The 14,698-nt window shown below is 39.1% G+C and overlaps 1 protein-coding gene across 1 annotated transcript; it reads right to left on the bottom strand.

Moving 5' to 3' along the window:
• Nucleotides 1–6,023: 6,023 nt before the first annotated feature.
• LOC125407528 (olfactory receptor 2L13-like) lies at nt 6,024–6,962 on the bottom strand. The gene has a single exon (XM_048445136.3). It carries the CDS (start codon nt 6,960–6,962, stop codon nt 6,024–6,026), a length of 939 nt encoding a protein of 312 aa, XP_048301093.2.
• Nucleotides 6,963–14,698: the final 7,736 nt, after the last annotated feature.

Genomic DNA, 14,698 nt, shown 5'->3' with positions numbered 1-14,698 from the left:
AGTTATCAAGCAAGAAATACAGTTACAATACTTATATTTACTTTATCTTTTATTATAACTAAGGAAAACTATAACTAACCATTCTTCAACTCCATCAAAGACTCCAGAAGGACATAATATTACCTAAGTAAACAAGAAGTAAGCAACTTCCAAAACTCTAGAAATGACAGAGACATCTTGCTGCCTGCACAGTCACCCAAAGTTCCTCTGTAACGTTGGGGCATCCATCTTCAGCCTTCAGACCCATAGTATCCAGCAGACTTTTCCATGAAGCAGGAAATTTCAAAGGCAGGCAGTTCAGTCATTATCTACTGTGTCCTACAGAGTGTCTCGCAGACTCTTTCATGGATCAGGAAACCCGAAAGATCATCTCACCTTTAGGCAAGTTCAGCAGTCCTCTCTCTGCGGGTTATCTGTGTCCAGTTTATGCAACAGTCCAGGCAAGAGCAGGTTCTTGCCCAAATGGCTATCAAACTCCATATGGAGCCTCTTTGATGCCCATCTTCCTCTTGAAGTAGATTGGTTCTACCAGGAGCAGATGTATCTCATTGTCATGAAAAGCCCTAAGTTATTAAAACATTAAATGCCATGTTCTGTAGTCTTTGAAAGATACGAAGAATGCCTATCTGAAATATATCTATGCACATCTAGAAAATCAAATTAACATTACTACAAGCTTGACTATTATCAATGATTATCCATTAACAACCTATATTTTTAATTATACATTGCATTTTTAAATGAACTACACAATCACAATACCTCAATCAAGTTCAGAAATATATATATATACATTTAACAAAATTGACCTTAAAATCCATACCAATGCAAATATTCATATCTATATCATATCCCCGTTTAAATGTAAAAGAACATTTATAAGCAATTTTTAGGAATATGGACATTGTTATTTTTCTCCAAACTTCTTCTTGCTGTATAGGGGCGTTGTTAATCAGTTCTTTTATGGTGTATCCTTTGTGCCAGGTTCATCTCAGTTGGCAGTTGAGTGAAGTAATTTTTTGAGGGTGTTCACAGCAAGCTTTCAGGAGGGCGTGGTCTATCATACCATATTGTGATAGAAGCAATCCACAAGGTCTCATCCTCTGTGAAAACAAAAGAAGAACCTCCTTTCCAAAGTATCATATCCTTAGATCCAAATTCTGAAGTCAAGGTATTTTCAAAATACCTATCTTGGGTTAGTTCAGCAGCATTTATAAACAAAAGTCTTTTAGCAGCTGTTGGTCCTTCCTCAGCATTCAAACAATTCAAAGAGAGCATAATAGCATACAGTATCAAGATTTTCTGTGTATCTTTCATCTTTATGAGGCTTTATTTTAACCTCTATTTCTTTTATTTTTACTTTTAGCTTTTGGCTTTTTAAGACAGGTTCTCTGAATATCTTTGTCCTAGAGTAACTCTGTAGTCCAGGCTGGCCTTGAACTCACAGAGATCTGTCTGTCTCTGCCTCCCCAGTGCTGGGATTAAATGTGTGTGCTACCATACCCTGAACTCAGAGATCTGTCTGTCTCTGCCTCCCAGGCATTGGGACTAAAGGTGTGTACCACCACACCCAAGTACTCTCTTTTTTTTTTTTACTTTAAGAACTTTAACTTTTAGCCGGCATATATTTTTAACACATAGTAAACCATTTAGAGGTTTTCTTCCTCTTTGAATCTCTCTTTACTGTATATCTCTCTTTTTTTGACCATATGAGCCTTTAATTTACTAAGAAATATGGAGAGCTGTGGCTTTGACGGCTAGATTTAGCCCATTCCTTAGCTTTCCAGCCTCATGGCAGAGGTACCACCAGAGTCATTTTTATTGGCACAACTCTACAGTGTTTTAAGGTCCCTGCCAGCAAGCAAGCTGCATCATTCTGCTCACAGACCACACTCAGTTGGACTGCCTACCTGAAAGAGTCAGAGTTTGCCCTGGCAGGACGGCTGGCAAACCGCAGCTTTTTTCCTGCTATGACTGAAAACCGAAAAGCATACGTTCAGTTTTTTCTCAAAACAGTTTAAGTGTTTTGTGGCAGGACCTCTTAAAAGAACTGCAGGGTTTTGCAGCTAAAGCTGAGTCAGGAAGTGTCACTTAGATGAGAGCATTTGCTTGCCTCTAGCAAGCAGAGTAGACCTGAGAAATTGCTGCTAGCAAGAAAACATGCTGTACTCTATTCTTTTCCAGCTTTCTCAAACTTTCTGTGGATTCAGTTTTCCATGTGGGCGCCATTTGTTGTGCGGAGCTGCGGGCAGGCCTGCTTTTCATCACACCTGGCTCCCGCATGGCTAGCTTAGCCCCGGAAATAACAACACACAACTTGTATTCATTTAAACACTGCCTGGCCCGTTATCTCTAGAGAATTAGTTACTAACTAACTCTCACATCTTGATTAACCCATTTCTAATAATTTGTGTAGCACCATGAGGTGGTGGCTTACCGGAAAAGATTCAGCATGTCTGACCTGGTGGCTGGCTCCATGGCGTCTGCCTCACTGCCCTCTTCCCAGCATTCTGTTCTGTTTACTCTGCCTACCTAATTTTCTGTCCTATCAGAGGGCCAAGGCAGTCTCTTTATTAACCAATGAAAATAAAACATAACAGAAGGCCCATCTATATCAAGTGTGTGTGTGTGTGTGTGTGTGTGTGTGTGTGTGTGTGTGTGTGTGTAGGACCTGGAGAATCCAATCAGTTTGCATGTGCATAATTTTAGAACTGACCACCTGGCATTGAATAGTGAATTGGAGAGCTCTTCCATTAAGAACATTTCTTTATTGCTCTCTGTATCCCTTAGCTGCCTACAGTTCTTTGTCTAGTGGTGGAGACTCATGGGTATTCTTTCTTTCGTTTTAGTATGCCTACTGGTGATGCCCCTGTTCAGATCTTGTTTAGACAGCAATATTGATGAGGTGTCTGGCTCTTACAGTCATTCTACCCTCTCTTCTGTGATGTGCCATGCACAAGAGTTCTATTGCAGATGTAGCCACTTGGGCTGGTCAGGCAACCATTTGGTGATTTCTTCATTTAGACCAATTGTGGTTTTCTTTATGGATCTCTGTTGCATAGAAAAGCTCTCTTGGAAGGTGTTGGGAGCTACACTTAAATCTGGGTATATATACAAGTTTTGGAATGCAGATGAAAACTATACTTGTTTTTCAAAGTAGCTGAAGTGGGTTTTTCCCCCTTAAGATCCAAGACTTCAAGATCACTAGCTAGTGGAATTGGGTAGATTTCCAGAACCAGGTATGACTTCCCTCCTGCTGAGTTTGATTTAAGTCCAATTAGACAGTTGTCAGTTCCCACAAAGATGATTGCCACTGCTGCACATTTAGAGTCTTATTGCCATACAGTTCTTTGTTCATAGGCTCCACAGCAGTGGAGGACTCCTGGTTGCTTCCCGTCCTTAAGTGCTTGTACAGCAACTTCTCATTCTTTGAAAGATAGTTCTCAGAGATGAGGCTTTCAGGTCAGATAGAACTCAAATCCTGGGAGTTATTTAACTGGAACATTGTTCAATTTCCATGAATCTGTAGGCTTTCTGTAATTAGTGTTGTTGTTGAATTCTAAATTTAAGTCAGGATGATTTGATAAGATACTCCAATTTTTTGTATCTGTTGAGGTTTGCTTTGTTACAGATTATGTGGTTAGTTTTAGTGATTAGATTAGTGGTTAGTTCTATGCGGTGCTGAGAAGAAGATATATCTTTTTGTCTTTGGGTGAAATGTTCTGTAGATGTGTGGTTAGCCAATTTGAGTCATGGCATCTGTTAGTTCTTTTTATTTCTCTATTAAGTTTCTATCTAGGAGACATGTCCATTGGTGAGAATGGAGTGTCAAAGACTCCTACAATTAGTGGGGGAGGGTTGTGCGATTTAAGTTTTAGTAGTGTTTCTTTTGTATATCTGGGTGTTCTTGTAGTTGGGACATAGATGTTCAAATTTGAGAATTCATATTGATCATTTTTCCTGTTATGAGCATGAAGTGTCCTTTTCCAACTTTTTTGATTAATTTTAGTCTGAAGTCTAATTTGTTCAATATTAGGATAGAAGCTTACTTGTTTCTTAGGTCCATTTTGTTAGAAAATTAATGTCTGTCTTTGAGGTTGAGGTGTGTTTCTTGTATGCAGCAGAAGGGTGAATCCTGTTTTTATATATATTCTCTCAGCTTGTGTCTTTTTATCAGTAAATTGAGTCCATTGGTTTTAAGAGGTATTAATGACCAGTGATTGTTATTTCCTGTCATATTTTGATGGTAATTGTTTGTGTGTTTCTCTTCTTTGGGGTTTTATGGTGTGAAATGTTTGCTGCCTGTGTTTTTGTGACTGTAGCTAACTTCCTTGGGTTGAAGGTTTTCTTCTAGTACACTCTGTAAGGCTGGATTTGTTGTTAGGGGGCCCAAAGTTGGAAAGCTTCAGATGGCTCAGATAAGCTGTTTCAGTTGGTATGCCAACCATACTACAAGGACATTTGTTCAACTATGTTCATAGCACCATTATTCATAATAGCCAGAACCTGGAAGTAATCTAGATACTCCTCAAATGAAAAATGGATAAAGAAAATGTGGTACATTTATACAATGGAGTACTACTTGGCAGTTAAAAAAACAATGACATCTTGAAATTTACATACAGATGTATGGGACTAGAAAGAAAACATCCTGAGTGAGGCAACCCAGACCCAGAACAATGAGCATGGTATGTACCTACTCATTAGTGAATACTAGCTGTAAAGCAAAGGATAAGGAGCCTATAGTCTACAACCCCAGAGAAGCTAAGTAATAAGAAGAACCCTAAGGAAACATACATTAATTCCCCTGGGAAAGGGAAAAAGACAAAATCTTCTGAGTAAATAGAGATCATGGAGATGGAGGAAGAAGGTAAAAGGGGAGGATAAGGAAAGAAGGGGATGAGGGAGAAGAACTAGAGGGAACAGGATAGTCAAGATGGGGGAAGGACAGAGATGGAAAACAAGAAAAGAGATATTGTGATTGAGTGAGCCATATCACAAGGATAACCCCAGCTAAGACCCTAAGCAATAGTAGAGAGAGTATCTGAACTGGCCTTTCCCTGTAGTCAGATTGATGACTATCTTAAATATCACCATAGAGCCTTCATGCAGCAGGAACTGATGGAAGCAGTTGCAGACATCCACAGCAGAATACCTGGCTGAGCTCCCAAAGTCCAGTCAAAGAGTGGGAGGAGTGAGAATACAAGCAAAGAGGTCAAGCCGGTGATGGGGATACCAACTAAAACAGCTTACCTGAGCTAATGGGAGCCCACCACCTCTGGCCTGACAGTGAGGGAAACAGCAGGGACCAAACAAGGCCCTCTGAATGTAGGTTACAATTGTAAGGCTGGGGCAGACTGTAGCACCAATGACAGTGAGACTAGGATTTATCCCTATGCTTGTACTGGTTTTTTGGAACCTATTCTCCTTGGAGGGATACTTTGCTCAGCCTAGATATAGTAGGGAGGGCCTTGGTCCTGCCTCAAAGCAATGTCTTAGACTTTGTTGACTCCCTATGGGAAACCTTACCATCTTTGATAATTAAGTGGGGTTGCAATGGAGGGAAAGGTTGAGGAAGTGAGAGGAGGGGAGGAATTGGTAACTGGAATTGGTATGTAAAATGAGAAAAGATTGGTTTTTTAAACAATTGATTAATTAATTAATCAATTAATTAAAAATAGAATGAAGGTAAAATATTTGAACAAAGCAATAAATTTATGTTAATTTTATAGAAACATGTCAATATCAGCATATTACAATAAACACACAAAGTATATTTCATGTTGTGTTAGTATACTAATTCATTGACTAATAATTGTCATTAAAATAATTGACTATAATATTATAATTAAGCATGTGAATAATTATACTAACATATAATGAGAAATGTATTATTTAACTTAACTAGTAATGAATCACCAGAAATATCAGAAATGATATGCGTGGTACACATAATATTTCCAATAGACAGTTCTGCTCTATGACATTCTCCATTAAAACTAAAAGGAGTAGAAAGGAAATGATCAAGTTTTGGTGGAAGAAATTGTCCCAAAGACTCTTTTCATGGCTCCAAGAACCTCCTTATTCCTCAGGCTGTAGATGATGGGGTTCAGCATTGGGGTGAGGATAGTGTAGAAGACAGCCAGAATCTTATCTTCCGTGGGAGAACGGAGACTCCTAGGTCGAAGATAAGTGTAGACAAAAGGTGCATAATAAAATGTCACCACAGTTAAGTGAGTTGAACACGTGGTGAAGGCCTTTTTCTTTCCCTCTTTTGAGCGCATATGGAAGACAGCAAAAAGAATGCGTCCATAGGAAGTTGTGATACCAAGAAAAGGAAGTAGGAGAAAGAGGCTTGTGCTCACAAATACCATGTACTCATAAATCCAAGTGTCCATACAGGCCAGAGGCAGCATGGCTGGGACATCACAGAAGAAATGGTTAATGGACCTTGAATGGCAGTAAGGAATGTGAAGAGCATAGACTGTATGTGCTAAAGAGTTGATTGAGCCCAATATCCAGGATCCTATGATCATCTTCAGGCACATCAATTTGCTCATGCGGATAGGATAATGAAGAGGGTGGCAGATGGCCACAAAACGGTCATAGGCCATAGATGCCAGGAGCAAGCCCTCGGAACCCGCCATGGTCAGAAAGAAAAAAGATTGCACTCCACAGCCTAGGAAAGAGATGGTTTTCTGGCCAGAGAGGAAGTTGAATGCCATCTTGGGAACAGTGGCAGAGACATCCATCAGGTCCATGAGAGAGAGTTGACTGAGTAGAAAGTACATGGGGGTGTGGAGCCTGGGATCCACACGAATGAGGTGGATCATTGTTGAGTTGCCAAGCAAGGCCACAGAGAATATGGAGATGATGAGCAGTAAAAGCAGAAGGCCTGTTTGGTTTTGTGGAAACAACCCCAACAAAATGAAATCACTTGAGCTCTGATTTAATTTCTCCATGAAAATGGGTTGCTGTGTCTTACTTGAAAAAAAAAAACTTATGAGCAAAATATACTTATCAGATGAAATAGAACAAGAGAATAAAGAGGAACTGTCTTGTAGTGAATGCTTGCACTGAGTTGCTCTTCCTGCAGCACAACCCTTCTGTTGAAATGATAAAGGGGTTGAGAAAGAAAACAGAGAAACATCACCCTTCACAATAGCCAGAAATAACATAAAATATCTTGGGGTAACACTAACCAAAGAAGTGAAAGACCTGTACTACAAGGACTTGAAGTCTTTGAAGAAAGAGATTATTTTGAAATCTGAACGGAATGTTCCTTGCATCTTGCCTCTGGCCAAATTCTCAAGTGAGAAATATCTCTATGGCTTTATCAAGGGTGGAAACATGAGTGAAATAGCTCACAACTTTGCCCCTAGACAACTCTACGCAAAATCATTATGTAGATGATCAACTGACCTTACAAAACTAAAACTAAGGAAGCATCTAATTTCAGTATCATATACTTTCTGACTCTGTTCCCATAATTGGCTATACTGCAGACAGATCTCTGGGATCTGCTTCTTGATGCTCTGCCTGTCAAATTCTCTAATAAATCTTTGCCTTTCTTGAAAACTCTCTCCACTCCCAATTCACTGCTCTGGTATTAAAAGGTTTGTGTGCTCAGATCCACACTAGTGTTAAGATGCTATTTGTGTATACTTTCTCCCTAGGTAGTGCTTTGATTTTTGTAAATTTTACAGATATTAATTGAATACACACTCATAATAAAACATTTTATATGATAAAACATAACAAATATTACACATTGCCTAATATGTATTTTGTTATAGTTTACATTTGCAAATATTATATAAAATATTCAAATAGTATAAATGTTGTCTACAAGCATTGCTTTCTCCTTACTCTAAAGTAAATGCTTGTAGACAACATTTATTTGTAACCATTAAGCAGAGTGAGAAGCCCTTAAAAATATGTTCATTGAGGAAAAAATGTCCATGTGTGCATAATTGATTCTTTGTGAATGCTGAAAAAGGCAGGTCCATTTCCACCTTATCTGATGGTCAGAGAGTTTGGAGCTTTGACAGCCATAGTTGCACCTCCTAACTCAGGAGGTGATTTCTTGGTTCTTTTGAAGTTAAGATAGCATTGGTAGCATCCTGATGGCAGGATGTAAAAGTGCTTCTGTTCCTTTCTTCTGTAACTATGAGGTCACCTAGAGAAGGGCAGTCTGTGACCTGGAGTAGGTGACTTGGGGCACCTCTCTACCTAGAGAATGAATGCTAATGATTGGATGTCTCTAAATTGACTGTGTGAGTAAACCTTTTGTATCATGTTAAAGAAGTCTTTTGTTACATTCTCCTCAATTTATGTTGGGTATAAAAGCTGTGAAAAATAAAGGTGGGTGATTTCAGGGTCTGAGTAATTTCTGAAATACCCTCCCAATACTGTCTTATGTTTTCTGTCTTATTATTTGTATGTGTCTTCATATTCCTTACTTTTATTTCTTCCCTCGCCCCAACCCTGGTAAGAAGTGATTTTTGTCAAGGCAGCTCCTCAACAGTTCTGCTCACTGATATTTTTAAATTGTTATATTTCCATTCTTTTCATATGTACTTGTATGGAAGACAGAATATCATTGGGACAGTCAATATCCTTCCTCCTTCCTGAGTACCAAATTCAAATCATCAGTTTGGAGGTAAGTGCCTTTACCTGTTGAGCTATCTCAGAAGCCCAAAAAACAAAGCAATGTCTTGCTCTTACTTATTAATTTTTATGTCACATATATTTTACTTATGCACTTTAGACTTATTCAACTGAGGAAAATAAGACAAAATTAGTAACCATATATAGTGAATAAATAAAATAAAACAAAAATAAAATTAATAATTTTGTTTCATATATATGTGAATATTCATGTTCTAAATATATAAATATGTCTTTGGTCTGTCTGTATGATGTTATGGATGTGTGTGTGTGTGTGTGTGTGTGTGTGTGTGTGTTTTCAAGAATGATTATTTAGCATTGAATAATTGAATTTGCAAGAGCGCAAGAAGAGAATATGGTAGAATCTGGATAGAGTAAATTATAAAATGGATCTGATATGGCTATATTATAATTCAAAAATTAAAATATTATCTGAAAATGTTAAATAAATAAATTTTCTGCCAAGATAATGTTTCCTATGTTTCTATTGCCAGTCCTCATCATAGGCTTGCCTCAGTAATGGTCTCTCCTACTGCTCCTCTATTTCATCTGATTCTTCTCCATTCACACTCAAGGAAGAAAAAAATCTAAAATGATGATTTATTATCTCTCCGACACACATTTTCTTTCTTCTCTTACCTGTCCTCAGTATAGGAGTCCATACTTTACATGTGTGTATCCTTGTATCTGAGAGAAACACTAAAGACAGGACCTGAGCAGTTTACTGGCCTGGATACTAATGTTTGATTACTGATAATTTTCAACACTAAAGAACAGCAAATAGTATTCTGTGAAATTTATTCACATTTAGCAACAGATTATTTAGCCTTCCATATGCTTGTGGTGAGCACAAAAACAATTGTAAAATAGAACTTGTCACGTAAAATGGAAATAGAATTTTATAGTTATCTAATTAAGAGATACTGACAATGAGGAATGCATATGTAAGAATATGGCAGGTGCACAGGATCACTTGGCATAGACTAAATATGAGAAAAGAAAGAATTTTGTGTTTCTTTATTACCATTTAAAAATAAATTCCTACAAGATGATCAATAAGCATGAAGTATAAATAAAAACCACAATCGCCAATTTTATTGTATACCTTCAAAAATATATTCCCTGTTCGTAGACAGTTGCATATTCTGTTTGTTAACTCAAACAAGAACATGGTTCTTAAGCACAAATTAAGAAGGTGATTACTAAAATAAACCAATAAACTCAAGCATATGACCTGATGTTATATAATAAGTCTTCCTATTAGTAAATCATGCAAAGTAAAAGAGGCAGCTTGATTGGAACATTCCCGGAGCCACTAGGAGGCTCCATGTAAGCAGGTCTTTGTGAAGCCCACTACTCTAAGTGATGAATAAGGAACAGGGTTTGGAGGGAAAGTAAATGAGAACAAAAACAAAGAGATTGACAGTTATAAAGGGCTGTTGTGAGGTTAATTGTGTAGGCAGAAAAGGACTTGGGATCTGGTCTGAATAAAATGCTAGAACAAGGAGAGTGATGTGCTCTTAGATTCTAGACCTCATATCAGATGCTCTTGTTCAGAAGGATACTGCTGTGAGTACCATGCAGAGAAGATTAGTCAGAGGGAATACAATATCTGGTGACTTATCTGAATTTAGAAACAGAGCCAAACCTTCCACAAAACCACTGACACCTGGGTACAGTTGGACAGTGTGATACCTACCTGGTCATATGTTCCCGTCTGATGATTCACTGATGTCTACACCCTGGTACAGCACTTACACAGAGCCTCCTCTCAATCTGTGTGCCTGTTGAAATGAATAAAACATTATCCTTGGAGATGATAGAATACATTTGTTCACACTGAAAATATCATTTTAAAAGTCAATCTTCTGCATTATGGTTTGTGAATAAAGAGAAAATCCTTAGGGGCACTTCCTTTACACCATTTATCACAGGTTTAGCTGGGGAGGAAGGAACATTCCAGGCATCCCGTGAGATGTTTCCAATATCCAGCTTTGGCCACAGAATCCACACTAAACTTATACATTCTATGTTTGATTTCTACAAAAGGAATGCACAGATGCGTGCTGCCAGATCACTTTTCAATGATTCAAAAACATCTATGAAGACAGTTACAGCAGAAATTATTTTGTTTCAAATGTTTAGAAACTATCATTTAAGCATTAGATAGTAGGAAACAGCTATTTTCAGGAGGCCAGATACCTGGAACTTAATGTGTAAGATCTTAGGTCAGAGCTAAAGATCCTTGCATTGGTGACCAGATGATTTCAATATTGGGTCTGGCCTTTACTTAATACAGAGTCACAGAAAAAATTTCTCTATTGATTATATTGTAACTTTAAAATCTGGGAGTGAGTGTAAGGCAGATATAATGTGAGTGTGCCCCTTGATCAGTCTAAGACCTAAAAACCATAGAGCTACTTAAAACTCTGTCATGAAGAGTTCTGTTATATATGAGTGCTACGAATTCAGGATGCTAATTAATTTTGCCAAAGTTATAGGTATGTAACACAACACAGACACACATCAAGAAATCTGCAGAACACAAGACAAAACAGGGGATTAAACATCAGAGTCTCTGCTTAGTCTTAATATTTCCCCAGGACACCCAAGAACACGAACCTCAGTGAACTGTCTGCATTACATACATATTATGTCCTATAAAAGTATCCATCTCTTTCCTCCATTCCACTTCTAACTTTTCAGAAAACTCAAGACTACAGAAATTCAGCCTCTTATATTTATGGTTGTAACTTCTAAAGATAGCACATTATATAATTCGAACATGTATACATCAATTCTCTGCATTTTAGACTAACATGAAAATCATAGCTCTAAAATCTTTCCTATCTATTCTAACCCAAACCAACTATGCTCACAATGTCTTATGAATCAGCTTATATATGTATTTTAAGCTCGTGTTTGTATTAGTAAGAAAAGGTACCTTTACAATACAGACATTCCCTGCAGACAATCTCTGTGGGTCATGAGAAGCCTTCAGCTCCCCTCTTTGTTCACATTCCCTACCAGGTATACTACAAGATTATCTCCCTTTGCAGTAGTCCCAACTGAAAGCTGAAAATCTGCTTCTTACACAAGAGCCCCTTCGTCCTCCAAAATACCAGGAAAGAAGTTTTTAAGAATTATCTACTAGTCATATATTCATGAAACCAAGGGCAGATCATTAAACCCTTCTAAAATATGTGCAAGCTTATTGATCAGGTAAAACATAACTTCTTGGTAATTATTTTTAAATGAAATATAAGAGATTTTAGATTTATTTCAAATAGATTATATTGCTGAAAAACAGAATGGCAGATGCTGTATTTTATATGCACAACCTTGGATCACCAAGCCTTAGATGTTCTTCTTTTTCCTCTAATTGATCCCTCGTGTCTAAATCTACAGAGACAGAACCTGGGGCATTTCTCCTGACTTGGATGCTATGAGGTAGCTCAGTTCTGAACTTATAGAAGTAACAACATGGCAATCACCACTCCTGCAATCACAGGATGCTTAAATTAAGGAGAACATTACTTCAGAATGTGACTTGAGAGATGTAAAGTTAGAGATGTAAAAAAAAATTATATACCTATAATAGCCCCTTTTTATTAAGTGTAGAGCCCCAAAGGGGTCCAAACTGATATACTGAAAGATAGATCTAGACATAAATTCTACTATAGTCCAGGGTCGATACAGAGATCATGTAGTAAAATGGCTATTAAGACACAGGGTCATCCAGGCTGACAGATCCAGCACTGATTAGAAAACAAGTTGATCAAACTTCAAAACAAATGAAAGATTGTGACTTAATCTTTAAATTTTCTACTATTTGAGGGATGTTTCAGGAGCTAAAAGGGGAGACATGTTATTTGCATGTGGAGTGTCTGAAGAAGCAGAAATGAGGTGACGTAGTCTTACTATCCTGCTCAACCCATAGTAGGTTGATTAATGAACATTTAGAATATTTAAGATATTATTTGTGCCCTAGGACTCATTATAGAAATGAATAAGTTTCTATTTTTTAAACTTTCTTTTTATTTATACCTTGTGTCTTTCACATCATGCATCTCAATCCCATTCATTTCCTGTCCCTTTGTTTCCACCCTCTGCCCTTGCATCCTTCCACTCCCAATTGTTGGATCCCAGGCCTTTCCCAGCTCCTCGAGGTGCTATGCAGGACTGTTTACCCAACCAGTCTAAGCTTCCTGTCACCTCCTCTGCTTGCCCCACTGGCTAGGGGAATTAGCATAGAGAGCTTTATCCTCTATTGACATGGTAATTCCACCTGCAAACAAGGGTTCTCGCAGTGGCACCTGAAATGTCTGTCACTACAGCTAGCTCGAGCCCCCCTGCCCTGTTCCTCCTGTCACTGGCGCCAAGAGCTCAACACCTCGATCTCACTTCCGGCTGAAGGGGGTTCTCGTCCTTTGGCCCCCAAGTATTTAAACCTGGAATTTCGCTGAATAACGTTGACATTTACCTTTTGGGCAAATGATCCAGGTCTGTGTGTGTGTGTGTGTGTGTGTGTGTGTGTGTGTGTGTGTGTGTGTGTGTCTGTTTTTAACTCCTAGGACATTGTTCCAAGCTCGCGGTTCGATACGGGAGGTGCGTATTCATATCGGGAAATCCAGAATTGGGTGGGACACCAATAAAATAAAATTTAAGAGAAAGCAAGATAAAAGCCTCATCATGGAAGTTGTAGTGAGACATTGTGAGTCATTCAGTAAACCTTTTCATCCACACATCTTTACATGAAAGTCTTCATTGCAAAGAGTCATTGGTCTGGTTTAAGGCCTCTGGCTTCTGATACACTTTTGATGCTGGGCCCTCCCCGGAACTCCTCTTGGCTATTGTGTTGTTGCCTTGTATCTTACTTCATTTTAGATCTGCAGGACTGGTCCCTTCACATGCTCCAGCAGATCACAAAAGGGGTGAATTTGTGGTAGGCCAACTCATAATCTTGGTTCTTGACTTGGGTAGTTGCAGGGTTAGTCAGTCCACCAGCTCTCCCCCAGCATTTACCACCAGGGTGAGCTCTCCAGCAATTCCCTGGCTACTTTGCCCCTTGCCAAGATGAGCTGGCAGCAAGGCCAATTCTCCTGCTTTCATGCCCTCAGAGTCAGCTCTACCACACCTATACCTTCAAGGCCAGCTCTACTGTGTTGCCCAGGTGAGGGACTAGGCCTGTTTTCCTCAGTACTATAGCTAATAAGGAAGATGTTCAAGTCTCTTGTCTGTCACAGGCAGCAAGGGGCAAATGGTAAGGGGAGTATCTTTCACCCACCAAATAACCATGTGACAGTTAAGTGGTGGGGACAGCCATTGCATGCTCAAAACTTCGGGGCTTGCTCACCCACACCTCCGCCAACAGGATTGGCTCTATTATGCTGCCTAGGTGAGCAGAGCCTGCTCTACCAAGTACTGTGGCTGGTAAAGGAGAGGGTTCAGCTCCCTTGTTAGTAACAAGTGGTAGTGGCAAGAGGGGAGGGTATCTTTCCCTCAACTCCACCATCAAACTGCAGACATGGAAGGTGGGACCAGCTATCCCACTCTTATGCCCTCAGGACTAGCTTAGCTGCACCCCTGTCTACAGGATCAACTCTACTGAGCTATCCATGCAAGGCACAGGACCCTTTCTCCCAAGTGCTGCAGTTGGTGAAGGGTTGGGTCAAGTCCCAAACATGCTGCAGTTGTCAAGGTGTGAAGAGAGGAGGGCATCTTTCCCTCACCCATACCACCACATGACAGATGAGTAATGGAAACCTAACGCCTACCAATGAGATATTCTTCTTCCAATATACTTTGATTACTAAAATGTTCTTGCCAATCTTCTTGCCTCTATTGACATTGTTAAGCTGCAACTGATTGGATAAACTACATGTCTAAATTTAAATGAAATGCTAAAGACCACTCCCGCAGACTGTTTAAACTGACCCCCTCCCAGAGAACAAACACATGGTTTTCTGGTCTTTCTTCCCTGACTCCTCTTCGGGAGGGCTGCAAGGCCATCTGGGAGCATTGGTAT

The sequence above is a fragment of the Myodes glareolus genome, chromosome 2 (genome assembly GCF_982192425.1).
Source record: "Myodes glareolus chromosome 2, mMyoGla1.1, whole genome shotgun sequence".
Lineage (NCBI taxonomy): Eukaryota > Metazoa > Chordata > Mammalia > Rodentia > Cricetidae > Myodes > Myodes glareolus.
The sequence above is the reverse complement of the archived record's forward strand: the minus strand, read 5'-3'. Positions and strand labels throughout refer to the sequence as shown.

Excerpts from the sequence above, each read along its gene's own strand:
- LOC125407528 (XM_048445136.3), bottom strand. The coding sequence starts at position 6,962 with ATGGAGAAATTAAATCAGAGCTCAAGTGATTTCATTTTGTTGGGGTTG.